The sequence below is a fragment of the Amphiura filiformis genome, chromosome 13 (genome assembly GCF_039555335.1).
Source record: "Amphiura filiformis chromosome 13, Afil_fr2py, whole genome shotgun sequence".
NCBI lineage: Eukaryota > Metazoa > Echinodermata > Ophiuroidea > Amphilepidida > Amphiuridae > Amphiura > Amphiura filiformis.
The window spans coordinates 40,036,069-40,052,661 of record NC_092640.1 but is presented as its reverse complement, the minus strand read 5'-3'; the positions used below and the strand labels follow the sequence as shown (position 1 = coordinate 40,052,661).

The 16,593-nt window shown below is 38.6% G+C and overlaps 1 protein-coding gene across 1 annotated transcript; it reads right to left on the bottom strand.

Moving 5' to 3' along the window:
• Nucleotides 1-108: 108 nt before the first annotated feature.
• Nucleotides 109-14,741, bottom strand: LOC140168339 (uncharacterized). The gene is made up of 4 exons (XM_072191710.1): nucleotides 14,615-14,741; nucleotides 8,476-8,934; nucleotides 3,343-3,488; nucleotides 109-1,722 (listed from the first exon to the last, which is right to left on the bottom strand). Exons 1-4 carry the CDS (start codon nucleotides 14,673-14,675, stop codon nucleotides 1,459-1,461), a joined length of 930 nt encoding a protein of 309 aa, XP_072047811.1. The 5' UTR covers nucleotides 14,676-14,741; the 3' UTR covers nucleotides 109-1,458.
• Nucleotides 14,742-16,593: the final 1,852 nt, after the last annotated feature.

Genomic DNA, 16,593 nt, shown 5'->3' with positions numbered 1-16,593 from the left:
GAAAATAGAAATGGGAGAAATGCATTATGGGACGTGTGAGATATCTTCTCTGATAAAGTGCAGTCTGAGTAATTAGTTGCAACTTCTATGAAATAAAAAACAACAAAATTTTTATTCCCAAGTTTATTAAAGTTTGACATTTTCATAATTATGATCTATGTCACACAAACCCACCACCTCGGTGAAAGTTGTCCAACTATAATATTTTGTAGTAAACCTTTGACGAGAGCGTATTTTAACTCTCTTCACGCGGGTGTCGACAGACGACAAGTTTGAAATTATTTTTTAAAGTCAAAAATTTCAGAAATGTGAATTTTCATGACCATATTTGGAATCAGCATGAAAAATGCATTAAAATGAGTACAAACAAGCCTAGTATTGGTTCAGTGGTTCTTAAGATAGCTCTTGATATTTTGAGAAAATATCTCCAAACTTGGGACTTCTTATGTTGAAGCCTATATGGCTAGCATGCAGAGCATTAAGCGTACATCGCTTATTTGCTGCGTTGAAAGGCACATGTCTCTTGATCAGTAGTAGTAGTAGTATAGTAGTAGTAGTACACTTGGATCAGCTCGCAATCGGCGGGAAATTAGGCTTTTACCACCACACCGAAAAGTAGGCCCACGTTAAGAGTGATAGTTGATCTGCCTTGACTACATTTTGCGTGTTAAAGAAATTAGACGAAGTTTAGGACTACAATTAATAATTTGTAATACTTCTGGCGAGATGGCACAAGGCCAATTCTCCAAATAAAATATATTGATATCAATTCGCGATGTTATAAGGCCCGCCGATTATGAGCTGATAGTAGTAGTAGTAGTTTTTTGTAGTAGTAGTGGTAGTAGTAGTTAGCAGTTAGTGGTTAGTAGATAAATACAATGAATACGATGAATATTTGGAATGTATCACCCTGCACTACAAGCAAGTTGCGCGCACTCACCACCTGTGTATGTCTGTAATCATAGATTGAATACAGGTGCAAGTGATCAGTATGCTGTAAATATTCTATAGAATTATGATCCAGGTCTTTATCCCTGTTCTTTAATATCTATGGTTCAATGCAGATGTATCGTATCGCGTGAACGTACTAGTGCAGTGCGATATATTCAAAAATTGTTCACACCTATTGCTATGCATGGTAGTTAATTCTGTTACATCATCACGTCTACGGCGAATTGGAGTATGGTGAACTATATGTGACGTGATCAAGGGCATGGGTCATCACATGTCGGCAATTTCCAATTAGAGTTTTTACATCATTTTCTGGCAGTTTACGAATGCTACATTTTGATGTAAACCCCATCAAAATTGGACATCGGGTTACTGGGTTATGAGCAATTTATCAATGGCTGAAACAATAAAACAAAAGAATTTGAAGACTGTTTTTGGCAATATCTCAAAAACAATATTAGCGACATCCGACTCATTCCCCTTGATCATGTCACATAATGTAATGGTTTACTCCACATGAACATCTGAAGAAGAAGAAAATGAGCTCGGACCAACATGGAAAGTCTGATCGTATCCATAAAAGTCCACATCAGCCACAAGTCCCAGGTCAATATTCTTCCAAACAGTAGCAACGAAGATGAGGTTGAGACGATCTCCAGGGTTAAGAACGCGATTGGCGAACGTCTGGTAAATAACCCACTTCTTCCATTTATCATCACCACAGTCGGGGATGTGCAGGCAAGGTTCGTTAGCCACTTGAAATTGCCCACCCTATATATAAAGGGAACATGAATTGTATATATCAATTGATATTATAACGTATGAATACCAATTTCACATAGGGGTGGGTTAAAGACAGACAGTTTTTTCTCTCCAGTTTTTACTTATATACAGGCCAGTCCAATTAGCGTCAAAAACCTCGAAAAGGTCAAAACAATTACAACAACAATTCTGTTTTTACAATGCATTTCTATAGGATCCACAACTTATTAGTTCCCTCTAACGCATTTAGAGGCCGTTTTAAAAAGCTTTAAAAGTTGCACCCGAGTCCGACATTCCTTAAGCATGTTAAGAAACACATGAATAGGCCTGGCCTACTGAATTGTTTGAGAGTTGACTCCTATGGAATCAGATGCAACTTTAAAAAAAACGGCTTCCGTTTTACATAATTAATCCAGATGTACGTGTGATTACATTATATTCGTAAAATATTTTTTCCATTTATGTTAGGGGGATATTTTTAAGGTGTGGATCCTATCTTTAGGTCCCTGCACAGCGTCATCATTCCTATATCTTCGTGTCAGAAATTGCTATGACAGTAGGGCGAATTCACTAGTTCTTCGACAGCCACGCATGGCGATTTTGTTCCGCCGTGTTTAATAGTTATCAACCGCGATGAAGGGACATATTCACTAAAGTTAATCATGTATATGACCAGCTATTACAAAGAACTACACCCTCAGGAGATGAGAGTATGAGTGTTCCTGGTTCATCGCATTAAGCCTACTGCTGAAGTATGTCGATCGGAAGATGAAACGTCTAAAAACGTGAGTCGAGTAAACTAGTAATATTCTGGTTACTTTTCTTCTAAAAATAAAATAAAAAACACAGAAACATAACAAAAATGCTTTGTAATTTCGGTTCGTTTTTCAAATCCTACCCGGTACATTTTCTGCCAAATCAAAACCCGTGCAACAGGAGTGATTTGTACACCCCTATCAAAAACAATATCTTCCACACAAGGAGTGTGGATTTCAAATTGGGTTACTGAATGGGTTAACTCCATTTGAAATCTACACCCACTGTGTGGGAGATGTGTGAATTTCAACCATAGATTTTTTTAATTCTGTGATTTCAACTGTAATAGCCCAAATCAAAGAAATATAACGCATTTTTCCACTAGTTCGACAGCCAGTCAACAACAAAGACTGTGTACATACGGAATGTCATCTAACGAGCAATTTAATTGGGTTATGAATCAACAAGAAAGACGGAATATATACTTTCAAAGGGGTTCGGGTTGACCACAGGTGCAAACGGAGGGTTACTAAATACCTAGTCTCCACGGCAGCCAGTTTGGTTCCGCACAAACAGTCTGCCAATATAATGATAACGAACGAGGTCTTTTTGATTGGCTAGCCGTTTCCCATGACGTCATCCAGCACGTGCTGCTCGCGTATCTGATTATTCAGCCAGGAGTTCAACCCACGGGCAATCAAGTTCCCGGATGCAGCACTGCTGTTCGGTTCTCATTGACTTTGCATTGCCACCCTCTTAGCTAATCAGAAACGCCGTATACGTGGTCATTGGCAGACTGTTTGTGTGGAGGGAGCGTAACCAAACTGGCTGCGTAGGAGACTACTAAATACCATAAACCATGCACAGACTTACAACGAGTTTGAACACCTGTCGACGGAATGTGAGAACGATCTTCCAAGAAGTGTAATAGTCTGAGATTGGTATATCGATCCTGCCTACGAATCCACCGCGCCATTTGTGTACAACCGTGCTTTTAAACGCCAAAGGAGCTGGTGCAGCTGAAATGATACGATAATAATTATATTAGGTTAATAATAAATGCGAGTATCGCATGTTACTTGAGAAAATACACGCGCTCTTATTGTGGGTAAGCCGGGGGATTGGGAGATACGGGGGGAAGCTGCACTTTTTACCAAAGTAATTGACATTATGGGGCTACACAAAAACGCCTGATAGTAACTAAACCGGATTTTCAAACTTGCTCAAATTGTGTTACATTCCAATGTATTCCTTTAGTCTTAAGGATGCAGAAAATGTATAGTTTGATTTACCTAGGACGTATCGTTCTTGAGTTATTACTAAAAAGGTCAAAGGTGGCGTTTTTTGGCTCGTTGGGGTCAAAAACATCAAAATGCTCCAATTTTGACAAATGAGGTGTCAAAAATGTTCGTTTTGGAATATCAATTCAAGTAAACATGTATCAATTTATTATTACAGGTTAATTTTAGGCCAAAGAAACAATCTCTTGCAACATTTTTGGTTAAAAAACATTTACAGGTTTACCAAATGAATTTAGAAATGCAAGTCTTGATGGAGCCGACAATCATTCATAGCCATAGTTTCGAGACAGAAGTGCCTCCAAAACTGCTTTCACTGCTTATAGGGCATCAGTAACACTGATTTCATGTATATATCGAGATCAAAATGAGGTTTTACTGCGAGGTCAAACAAACGTGATAAAATATGCAATGTGTGTATGCGTTCGTCGAAGAGAGACTAATAGAGAGTTTGCGAAGTGAAGTTTGAAAATTTGCTTCGACTGAAACGGCACTTCAGAAATATCGATTGGGTTTCTTGCTCAAATTTACTGGAACGCGAACGTCTCATTGGTTACTTCACCAACAGCGTCTTGTCGCTTAAACTGGGGACATGTGCATCAATGGGCGTTCAAAAGAAGGGCATGTGTAAGAGCCTGTAACTGATTGCAGGGCAAAATGTCTCTTTTGTTTGGTCAAGTGGTTATTAGTCCCACTTCAAGACAAAAGACTCTACATTTGGAGCTACGTTGGAGTAAACATGAATGAACTCGTGATACCACTCAACATGGATTATGTCGGGACCCAGCGTTAATCTCCTTATCATATTATTTTGACACTAGCTATACGCTGGCGAAGTTACGTAATAATCGGATTAACTACCATAGCAATAGGTGAAAACAATTTTTGAATATACTGCGCTGCACTGATACTTTGTGCCGATTTGAAAAGGTGCTTCATTTAAATAAATTGAATGCGCTTGCTGATGATTACACATCAAAGCTGCCATGTCTGCATGTCTGTATATTGTATAATGGTAATAGCTACGTAGGCCTATACATGTAACATATAGTATACCGGTATAGGCCTATATAAAAGTTGTTTCACAAATTGACATTTTATTTTATTTTAAGAAGGACTGAGAATGTCATAAACAGTGGCGTACTGAAGGGGGCAGTTCTTCTGTGAGAGGTCTTGGTAGGGGATGAGGGTGGAAGAGGGGGTATGAAGAATGAGAGGGGACTGGAGGAAGAGAGAAAGAGGAAGAAATAGAGAGAAATAAATAAATAGACGTAAATAAATAGAAAGGTAAGGAAAATGATATGAGAGGGGACAAAACGTAAGAGGGGATGGAGAAGGAAGGGAGATAAGAAGAGGGAGTGATACTTTATCAAGGAAAGAATAAGTACAGAGAAAGGAAAAGAAAGGAATGACAAATGAATGTAGGCCTTATAATAATTATTATAGAAACTAAACATAGCCCCCCCCCACACATACACTAACACTAACAGCACTATAGGCAGCCATTCGATGATGTCAATGCCTTTATGCGTTACGTATTTAAAACGCCCAGTCAGATGTATTTTACACCTGCCAAGCACAAGTCACCCAATTTCGAAAATTGGACGTTGAATGTACACTCTCATGAATATTGATTGGCAACATTCTCCAATATGTCAGCGCTCAAATCGGACACAATAGAACAATAGACCATTCAGTGCGTTGATTGCAGACATACACATGTGATTAGTTCAACCTGCTTGTAGTGCAGCGCGATATGTTCAAAATTGTTTTCACCTATTGCTATGGTAGTCATGGTAGTTAATCCGATTTATTACGTAACTTCGCCAGCGTATACGCCGTAGAAGTGACGTAGTTAATCGGATTAACTACCATAGCAATAGATGAATACAATTGAATACCTGAGTGGAAGAAGGGCCCAACTCCATCAAAACTGTTTTTGATATATTAAGAAAAAACTTAATATTTGGAAAAGTTTTATAGACAGAATGTTTGCATCTTCAAGGGACCTTTAATACATGAACATACAATATTACATACATTCGAAATTATATATGATGTTTCCATGGCAACGGTACAGGTCTTAATACGAGCTGGAGTTGGGCCCTTCTTCCACTAATATACTTGCAAGTGCCAGTTCCGTAAGCAGATGTGTTATAAATAGCTACAGAAATTAGGTAATTATCCATTAATTGCACAAGTAGAAGCATGTAATATGTTAACAAGAAAGTTTATTGTAGTGAAAAGCAGATTTCATGGATGAACAAAATTCCTCTTTAATCCAATATTTGTGGAAGTAGGGCCCAACTCCATGGAGTTGGGCCTTTCTTCCATGAAAATCATGATTAAGTTTACGTGGAAGACTATTTAGAGAGTGAATTTTGGCTCATCTTTCACACCCAAGGAAGAACAGTCTGCTGGCAATAAAATGCTGGGTCTAACTCATTTTTGTAAAAAATTGGAGTTGGGCCCTTCTTCCACTCAGGTATTCAATTTTGACTATACCGCTCTGCACTACAACGTTCACGCGGTACCGATGCATTGAACCATAGATGTCAAAGAAAGGCTGATCACATGTTTCATGTACATAGCACAAGGATGTCACTTGCACATGCATCAGCAACAGCCAGCCTGAACATGCTGAAAGTTATTATTCAACATTGAGGTAAAGGTCATTTAGGGGTAACTTCCTGCTTAGTCTCCAAAGCAGCCACTTTCGTTCCACTCCCTCCACACAAACAGTCTACCAATGATAACGAATGAGTTCTTTTTGATTGGCTAACACTTTTCCCATGACGTCATCCACCACATGCTGCTCGCCATGATTCAGCCACGGGAGTTCAACTCACTGGCAATCCAGTTCCCGGATGTATCGTTTATTACATTCTAATAGACTTTGCATTGTCGCCCTCTTAGCCAACCAGAAACGCCGTATACGTGGTCATTGGCAGACTGTTTGTGTGGAGGGACCGTAACCAAACTGGCTACGGAGGAGAGTCAGGAGACTACTTCCTGCAATGAATATAACCAAATACCTTCAAAATGTTGCTACTTCCGCCAATTAATAGTACAACCATAGGCGTCGATCCGGGGGGGGGGGGGAGATAAATCCACCAATATTTTGCCAGGGGGTGCTCCATACAATTACCCCCCCAAATGTTGACGCCTGAATATGGGTTTCCGACCAAATTAACCTCATATTTGCCCATTTTAGCCCCAAAAGTGCACATTTTCGCGCATTTATACCACTTCTGCACCATATTTCATCAGTTTAGCTTCAAAATAGCAAATTTTTTGCGCGCATTTGCACCGTGAACTTATTCTGTCGCCAAAAGGTGCTGGATTATCTATACTTTAAGATTTGTTTCCAACCCCATCCCCCTCGATGTCGAAGAAATCTACGCCACTGAGTACAACGATGTCACTGGCTGGTGGTGACGGGGTCTCCCCGTCAGTCCGAAACGCCGTCAGTCCGAACCACTGCTAGTCAGAATTTTTAGGGTTAGGGCTAGGTTTAGGGTTAGGTTTATGGTTATGGTTAGGGTTAGGTTTATGGTTAGCGTTAGGTAAGCTTAAAATTCGGACTAGCGGTGGTTCGGACTGACGGGGTTCGGACTGACGGGTGTACCCGGTGGTGACAATCGTATCCAATTCCTGTATTAAAAGTGATGTTATTTCGCTGGCAGTTTTATTGACAATTGCTAGGCAGTGAGTGCGTTTAGCCTAAAATTTACGTACGTGTGCACGACGGACAGTGGCGTAGATTTCTTTTCGCCATTGGGGGGATGGGGTTAGAAAAAATTTCTTGAAGTCAGCACCTTTTGGCGACAAAATAAGGTTATGGTACAAATGCGCGCGAAAAATTTTGCAATATTAAAAGCTAAACTGGTGAAATATTGTACAAAAGTGGAATAAATTCGCGCGGAGCGCGAAAAATTTAGCACTTTTTAGGTTGAAATGGCCAAATATGGGGTTAACTTGATTGGAAACCCATATACAGGCGTCAACATTTGGGGGATGATTGTATGGATCATCCCCCCCCCTGGCAAAATATTGGGGGGATAAATCCCCCCCCTCCATCCCCCCGGGATCTACGCCTATGACGACGGATACGCGTACTGCACTGCTTCATTAGGGGAAATTAAAGGGCTTATCCCGTATGATTGACAGCCATTGGGCATTTGAGTGCGTTATTATTCTTTAGTTCTAGAGCTGCAAGTTACAGTTACGATTATAACGCAATTTGAAAGTAGTACTACGTTTATTACCCCTTTTCATCAAATTTGGTTTTACTTCAGAAAATATTAGACCCATTTTCCTTGGTTTATTGTGTTTTGAGCTAATTTATGAAGGAAAAATGTAGACCGCTACGCTGCAAACGACACTCAGTCAACTTTAACATCAAGGCTAATCTCCCCAATATTGAACGACTGTCGAGGAAGTCTATTTCCAGCTACGACAAAATATGCACCACCTCTTCCACAAGTCAATCTCTTACACACAACATACCACCACTAGCTTGATTGCGCATTGAGTATGTGGAACATATCACACATTATGGCTTTTAATCGAAAAGTCTATCCTCAATGCAGGCCACTGATATTAAACCGACGATGGATATCCACACAGTAAAATATCGTGTCGTCGTGGATAGATTTCTCGATCAATAAGTAGGCCTATGGCTTTAATGTAAAATGTACGTACTTACGTCTAATAATCAGATGAAGATGAGTGCCAGTATAACTAGATACGTCCGGATCTACATTTGAATCGAGATCAACCCCCGCGCATGCGAGTTGTTTGTTATGGTCTTCCAAACGAGCTGTGTACCGAATCGTTGATATCACCCTTTGGGCGTCAGCTTCATACCAGGGTTCAATAACATATTGGATGTTATACTTCTCCAAATTTCTTTCTGCAGGAAATACATCAGGATCAACAGGATAATTCCCAATTTGGTCATCAGTAGCGGCCAAGGTCCACTTCACTCCAACACCTTTAGCAGGCCCAAAGACTGCGGGATATTTGGACCTGCAAGTGATGTCTACTATAGCACCTTCTTGGAGTATCATTTGCTCGTTCTGCATTGGTACATCACTTCTAGTCCGCATTTCACCGTCGTTAAGAATAAAGTGGTTAAATCCAACATTAATGCCCCGTGCAGATCCTGAAATGATTTAATATTGATAACAACATTAAGGTGGCACGCAGGATCACTCAAAGTAGGAAATTTTAGACATTGTTTTGTATTGTATCTTTAAAAGTAATGATGATAAGTACATAAAAGTATACATTTTCAGAAAGGAAATGATGCAAGGAATCCATCTAGCACGGCAGATTTCTACACACAAAAAATAGAGAAAAGCGCCAAAATTGATTTTCCATGCCATTTTTTTTTCGGTCCGCAGTAACAACTTACCCTAAATATCAAAATTGACAAAAATGGCATATCTGTGTTCTAAAGACACAAATCTAGAAAGTGTTTTTCTCAAATTTTTTATTTTCTTCTTTATATCATCATTACTTTTAAAGATACAATACAAAATAATGTTTAAAATTTCCGCCTTTTGAGTGATCTTGCGTGCCCCCTTAACACATGATATGAATCGGGACCCATATAAATCTATGAATACAGGGGTGAAAAAATAAAGTTGCTCCGATTTTCATAAAAATGGATACAAACTCTTCCTCAATTTCAAAGGATTCTGCGATGTGAAGTTCAGAAGATAGATGATGATAAATAAATACAAATTCCATTGAATCCTATGGAATCCCACATATCTTTTGACTCTTTGCTGTGTAACATGCTAACTAGACATCGCAGATAGTGCAAACTATTCTTTTTCCGAAACCTCTAAACTAGGGGAATAATTTGCCTCAACTTTTGACCCATACACAACAAGTAAATCGACCTGTGACCTTTTCTGCCTCATAACGTCTTAAGGGAAGGGGTATGAACGTTTGCACAGTATTTATTTTGGGACATTAGAGCACATCAGGCATATCGAATTGCATTCTGAATACGAAGAATGTCCTGATGATATCAAATAATTTTGATTTTTTGAAATTAGCAATATAATACACATTTTATGGCAAATCATTAAAAATGGATATTTTTGATATTTAACAGTACTCGAAGTAAACTTTACAAATCTGATGATTTATACTTAAAGTGTATGTAGGTGGGATGAAAAGCCGACGATCAATTGAAAATTTTGACCTTTCGTATTGGAGATATGGATTTTTTTTCCCAAAACGCCAAAAAAAAATTAGGTCTTTTTGGGAAAAAAATCCATATCTTCAATATTAAAGGTCAAAATTTTCAATTGACCGTCGGCTTTTCCCCCCAGCTGCATACACTTTAAGAATATATCATTAGATTTATATAATTTACTTCGAGGACTGTTATATATCAAAAACTTGAAAAATATCAAATTTTTATAATTTGTCATAAAATTTGTATTAGCCTATATTGTGATTTTCAAAAAATGAAAATTATTTGATATCAGAAAGACATGCTTCGTATTCAGAATGCAATTCGATAGGTCTGTGATGCTCTCATGTCCCACAAAAAATACTGTCGAAACGCAATAAACGCTCATTCTAGATCCCTTAACGATACGGCCGTACACACACAAACATTACATTTTTGGCGAACCGAAAAGGGGGGCAAGCAATTTTTGGCAAGCCGAGGGGGGGGGAAAGCGATTTTTGGCACGCATTCACGGGGCGCCTTTTTAATAAAACGCTCTAAAAAGGCTTAGGAAAACGGTACGGAAACGCTTAAATATGCAAATTTTCCTGCTCGCTGCGCTCGCAACATACATCTTGACCATTTAAAGTTTGGAATTTGGGATCCCAAAATTTGGCATGTTCAAGGGTGAGGGGGGCTGATAATTATTGCACAGCCCCTTATTATCATTCATAATCATTGTTTATTACGGTGTACCAGTTTTTGCAAACTTCAATCAGTTTTTGCAAACTTCAATCAGTTTTTGCAAACTTCAATCAGTTTTTGCAAACTTCAATCAGTTTTTGCAAACTTCAATCAGTTTTTGCAAACTTCAATCAGTTTTGCAAACTTCAATCAGTTTTTGCAAACTTCAATCAGTTTTTGCAAACTTCAATCAGTTTTTGCAAACTTCAATCAGTTTTTGCAAACTTCAATCAGTTTTTGCCATCTTCAATCAGTTTTGCCATCTTCAATCAGTTTTTGCAAACTTCAATCAGTTTTTGCCATCTTCAATCAGTTTTGGCAAACTTCAATTGTTTTTGCTAACTTCAAACACTTTTATATGTATATGTTTGTGGCCACCACAGAACTTTAAGCTACCCAGCATGTCTCATGGGACCTATCAGTTTTTGTAAACTTCAATCAGTTTTGCAAACTTCAACCAGTTTTGCAAACTTCAACCAGTTTTTGCCAACTTCAACCAGTTTTTGCCAACTTCAACCAGTTTTTGCCAACTTCAACCAGTTTTTGCCAACTTCAACCAGTTTTTGCCAACTTCAACCAGTTTTTGCCAACTTCAACCAGTTTTTGCCAACTTCAACCAGTTTTTGCCAACTTCAACCAGTTTTTGCCAACTTCAACCAGTTTTTGCCAACTTCAACCAGTTTTTGCCAACTTCAACCAGTTTTTGCCAACTTCAACCAGTTTTTGCCAACTTCAACCAGTTTTTGCCAACTTCAACCAGTTTTTGCCAACTTCAACCAGTTTTTGCCAACTTCAACCAGTTTTTGCCAACTTCAACCAGTTTTTGCAAACTTCAACCAGTTTTTGCAAACTTCAACCAGTTTTTGCAAACTTCAACCAGTTTTTGCAAACTTCAACCAGTTTTTGCAAACTTCAACCAGTTTTTGCAAACTTCAACCAGTTTTTGCAAACTTCAACCAGTTTTGCAAACTTCAACCAGTTTTGCAAACTTCAACCAGTTTTTGCAAACTTCAACCAGTTTTTGCAAACTTCAACCAGTTTTTGCAAACTTCAACCAGTTTTTGCAAACTTCAACCAGTTTTTGCAAACTTTTTTGTAAACTTCAACCAGTTTTTGCAAACTTCAACCAGTGTTTGCAAACTTCAATCACTTTTTGCAAACTTCAAACAGTTTTTGCAAACTTCAATCAGTTTTTGCAAACTTCAATCAGTTTTTTCAATCAGTTTTTGCAAACTTCAATCAGTTTTTGCAAACTTCAATCAGTTTTTGCAAACTTCAATCAGTTTTTGCAAACTTCAATCAGTTTTTGCAAACTTCAATCAGTTTTTGCAAACTTCAATCAGTTTTTGCCATCTTCAATCAGTTTTTGCAAATCAATCAGTTTTAGCAAACTTCAATTGTTTTTGCTAACTTCAAACACTTTTATATGTATATGTTTGTGGCCACCACAGAACTTTAAGCTACCCAGCATGTCTCATGGGACCTATCAGTTTTTGTAAACTTAAATCAGTTTTTGCAAACTTCGATCAGTTTTTGCAAACTTCAACCAGTTTTTGCAAACTTCAACCAGTTTTTGCAAACTTCAACCAGTGTTTGCAAACTTCAATCACTTTATGCAAACTTCAAACCCTTTTTTCGCTAACTTCAAACCCTGTTTATGCTAACTTCAAACCCTGTTTTTGTTAACTTCAAACCCTTTAGGAGACAAACGGTACAGTGTACCACGAGGGACATGCAAACTTCTGTATAAAACCCCAGTAAAGTTTTCGCCGGGAATTTTCGTTGACATGATACTAGGTAAGTGGTGCCAGTGGCGGCGCCATGAATTTTGTTCGGGGGGGGTATATGGGGGGGGGGCGAAATCAACAAATTTTGCGCAAAATTGCAGTAAAAGTGCAAATTTTCGTAATTTTGGGTTTTTATTGGACAACAGGGGCAAAAGTTCTGACTGGGGGCATCCCCCCGTGGCGCCGCAACTGAGTGGCGCGCGTAGGGGGGGCTGGGTCAGGGGGTATTTATCCTCTAATCAGTAGCCATACCCCGAACTGAAACTAGGTAAAGTTTCTGTCCTTACGGAAGTTACGGTGCTCTCCCCCAGATCCGTAACCAGGATTGATTGGGGGGGCTGATTTTGAAAAAGTGGACATTTTTTTTCTTCAAAATTTGGACCTTTTTGGAATAGGGGCAGATGTTGAAAAAGTGGAATTTTTTTCCAAAATGTTGATCTTTTTTGGACCAAAGAGGCATAAAAAACTCCTATCTGGGACTTTTTGGGTCAAAAAGGGGGCTTTTGGGGGCAATTGGGGGGTGCGTCCGTCCACCACCCTGGTTGTGGGCCTTCCCCCACACCACCCTGCCCCCTTCCTACGCCACTGCCCCCAGAAGCCATGCCCCCTGAAGTAAGTAACTATGTAGTTTCCACCCCATCCATGTCAGTGACTCCTGCCACTGCATGCCCCCCCCATGAAAATGTCTGGTTACGCCATCGAGAACCCCCGGGGGGCACTCACATACCCTCAGATTCCCAACCCTAAACACCGACCTTTATTGTGTGAAAAAATGTACCCTTATTACTGTCCTTGGAGCAAAATAGGAACCCTTTTTACTGATCAATTCAAAATATACACCCTTTTCACTGATACAATAAAGTAGACTTAATACTCGGGCTCCCGTACGGGCTTTAATATTTATTGCTGTGTATGTAGAATACCAGTTGGAAATACCATGAAAATCACTACCCTTAATGCCGACTTATAAGTGGCTAAAAAGGCTACCCTTTTTTTGTGCAAAAACCCTACTCTTTTCGGCATTTTTCTGCTCAAGGATGACTTCAATTAAGTTTGATTTGAGTGCCCCCCGGTAAGAATCGGTAGGCATTGACCCCTAGAATAAAGTGTAAAGTTCCACCACATGCACGAATGTCCCATTCTTATATACTTACAGGTTTTATGGTTTTTGAGTCATGTAGTACCTCCCCCCCCCCAAAAAAAAAATAATAATAACTGAAGTTAGTGAAAGGTGCTAACTTAGCGACAGCGATTGAAGTTAGCAAAACGTGTTTAAAGTAAGTAAAAGTGATTGAAGTTAGCAAAAACATTCGAAGTTAGCAAAAACTGATTGAAGTTACCAAAATCAATTGAAGTAAGTGTTTGAAGTTAGCAAAAACAATTGAAGTAAGTGTTTGAAGTTAGCAAAAACAATTGAAGTTTGCGAAAAGTGTTTGATTTTAGCAAAAACAATTGAAGATAGCAAAAACTGATTGAAGTTACCAAAAACAATTGAAGTTATCGAAAAGTGTTTGAAGTTAGCGAAAACAATTGGAGTTAGTAAAAACTGATTGAAGTTAGCAAAAACAATTGAAGTTTGCGAAAAGTGTTTGAAGTTAGCGAAAACAATTGGAGTTAGCAAAAACTGATTGAAGTTAGCAAAAACAATTGTAGTTTGCGAAAAGTGTTTGAAGTTTGCAAAAACTGATTGAAGTTTGCCGAAACTGATTGAAGTTTGCAAGAACTGATTTAAGTTTGCAAAAACTGATTGAAGTTTGCAAAAACCTGATTGAAGTTTGCAAAAACTGATTGAAGTTTGCAAAACCCGATTGAAGTTTTCATGTCCCTCATGGTACACCGTAGTTTATATATTTTAAGCTTTATTCATAAAACATGGATTTATAAATATTACAACACGGAAAATGGATTTTAGAAAACGGTAAACTTCGGACTCTATATAGGCAAAAACCCACAACTTCCTCAGACCTCAGCACTCACTTCGCTCACCAATTAAACAGTCACCATATGGTAAGTTCATTTTGTCGATGCACTCACTAAACAATGCTAAATAGTACAACCATCTTCTCTGGTACAATATTGCTTGCCCCACCAATACCAAATTCCTACGCTACTGATAAACTTACCTATGAGTAATATGAATGTTAGGAGGGAAAGACAACCCCACAGAATGCAACCTCTCATCATCTTGAAAGTCTTGTGGTCTTTGATTGAATGAAGTACTTTCCGCTAATTCAGGATCCAGAGCAGAGAGTCCAGAGTCTCTGGAGTAAACCAATTATATTCATCGGTTCACGGCTCATGAAAATTACATGCAATTCATTGTGACCCTGTAATGCTATTCAAATTCATTTTTATCCCGGATTTTTATACAGTAAAATAAAATAAGTAGTGCACAGATTATTCATGAAATGCTTTATATCATACTAAGTATTGTGCTCATTGCTGGAAAACGGTTGTTTTTCAAGAACTGGAAAATTGACTCTAAGGTCATAATGTATTTTATTTAAAATCGAGGCATTCAAGCGTTGCTTATCTTCTCGCAGCTAAGGCCAAAAAAAACAACAACAACAAACAAGTTTGTTTCCTGTAGCGCGCATTTCGTTTTTGACGGCTTATTGTGCGCATTTGAATTTTTTCACTTATAAAGAAAAAAAACCTGGAAAATCTCAAAAAAAATAATATAAAACACTACGGGAGTAAACATTTACACATTAGGCAGTATAAAATTAATGTTTTGGTTCTCGTCCCCTCCCTCCTCAATTTCTGGGATTTGTCAGATTTTTTTTAATTTTTTTAGATTTTTCAATTATTTTAAACTTTGGAATGATTTATGAATTTTTCATACATATAAATAAGTTTATTAGAGAACAAGGATCACTTCAAGTCTTTTTGTGGTACTCTAGGGGGTTTATCCCTCAGAATCTCACATTTGAAAAAAAAAAAGTGCCTCATCGTTTCCTCAAGCACTGTTGGAGAAGACCGAAAACTACTGACAATGCTGATTTTACATTGAAAAAAACAAAACAAAAAAAACACCTCCCTCCCTCATCAATTCATGAAAATCCTCTGGACGAGAACCAAAATATTAATTTTATATGGCCTTACACAACAAACGAGCATAGTGAAAACTACTGCAGGTTGAAAGGGGGTCATAAATATTCTTGAATATGATTTTTTTTTGTCGGAGAAACTCACTGTTCCCATTCCAATTTGCAGCGAAAAGGATATTTTTTTCCATTTCAAGACATGGAAAAAAAACGCATTTCGCATTTGACTTTTTGTACCTGCTACAGGAAACAAACATGTTTTTTTTTTTTGGGTGGGGGGGGCCTAACATGATCAAATCTAAAACATAAAATCTTTTAATATTATTTTTTATCGATAAAATTCCTCTGATGTGTTGAGGTAGACAATTGTCCGCCCAAAGGGATATACCGTACAATAATTAATAACCTTTGACATCTATACTAATAAAATAATAAGCTCTGTGTGTCTGTCTGTCCGACAATGCGTTTCGCCGCGCTTCGACGCATCGCTCCGATATTTCGGATATAGATAGATATCGGGCATTCCACGTTTATGGGGTAGTTTGAAAGGTCATCGGAGGTCAAGGTCAAAGGTCAAAATTTCAACTTTGTCCGATCGGGCCCAAACTTGGTAGGTGGAATCCTTGATATAAGGCGAATAATTATATGCCCGAAATAAAATTGAGGTCAACCGAGGTCAAAGGTCATTACGGAGGGGTCAAATTTCAAACTTTGTCCGATCGGGCTCAAACTTGGTGGGTGGAATCCTTGATACGAGGGGAATATATGCCCGAAATAAAATCTAGGTCCACTGAGGTCAAAGGTCATTACGGAGGGGTCAAATTTCAAACTTTGTGCGATCGGCTTCAAACTTGGTGGGTAGAATCCTTGATACGAGGGGAATAAATGCCCGAAATAAAATTGAGGTCAACCGAGGTCAAAGGTCATTACGGAGGGGTCAAATTTCAAACTTTGTCTGATCGGGCTCAAACTTGGTGGGTGGAATCCTTGCTGCGAGGGGAATATATGCGCGAAATAACATTGAGGTCAACCATGGTCAAAGGTCATTATGGAGG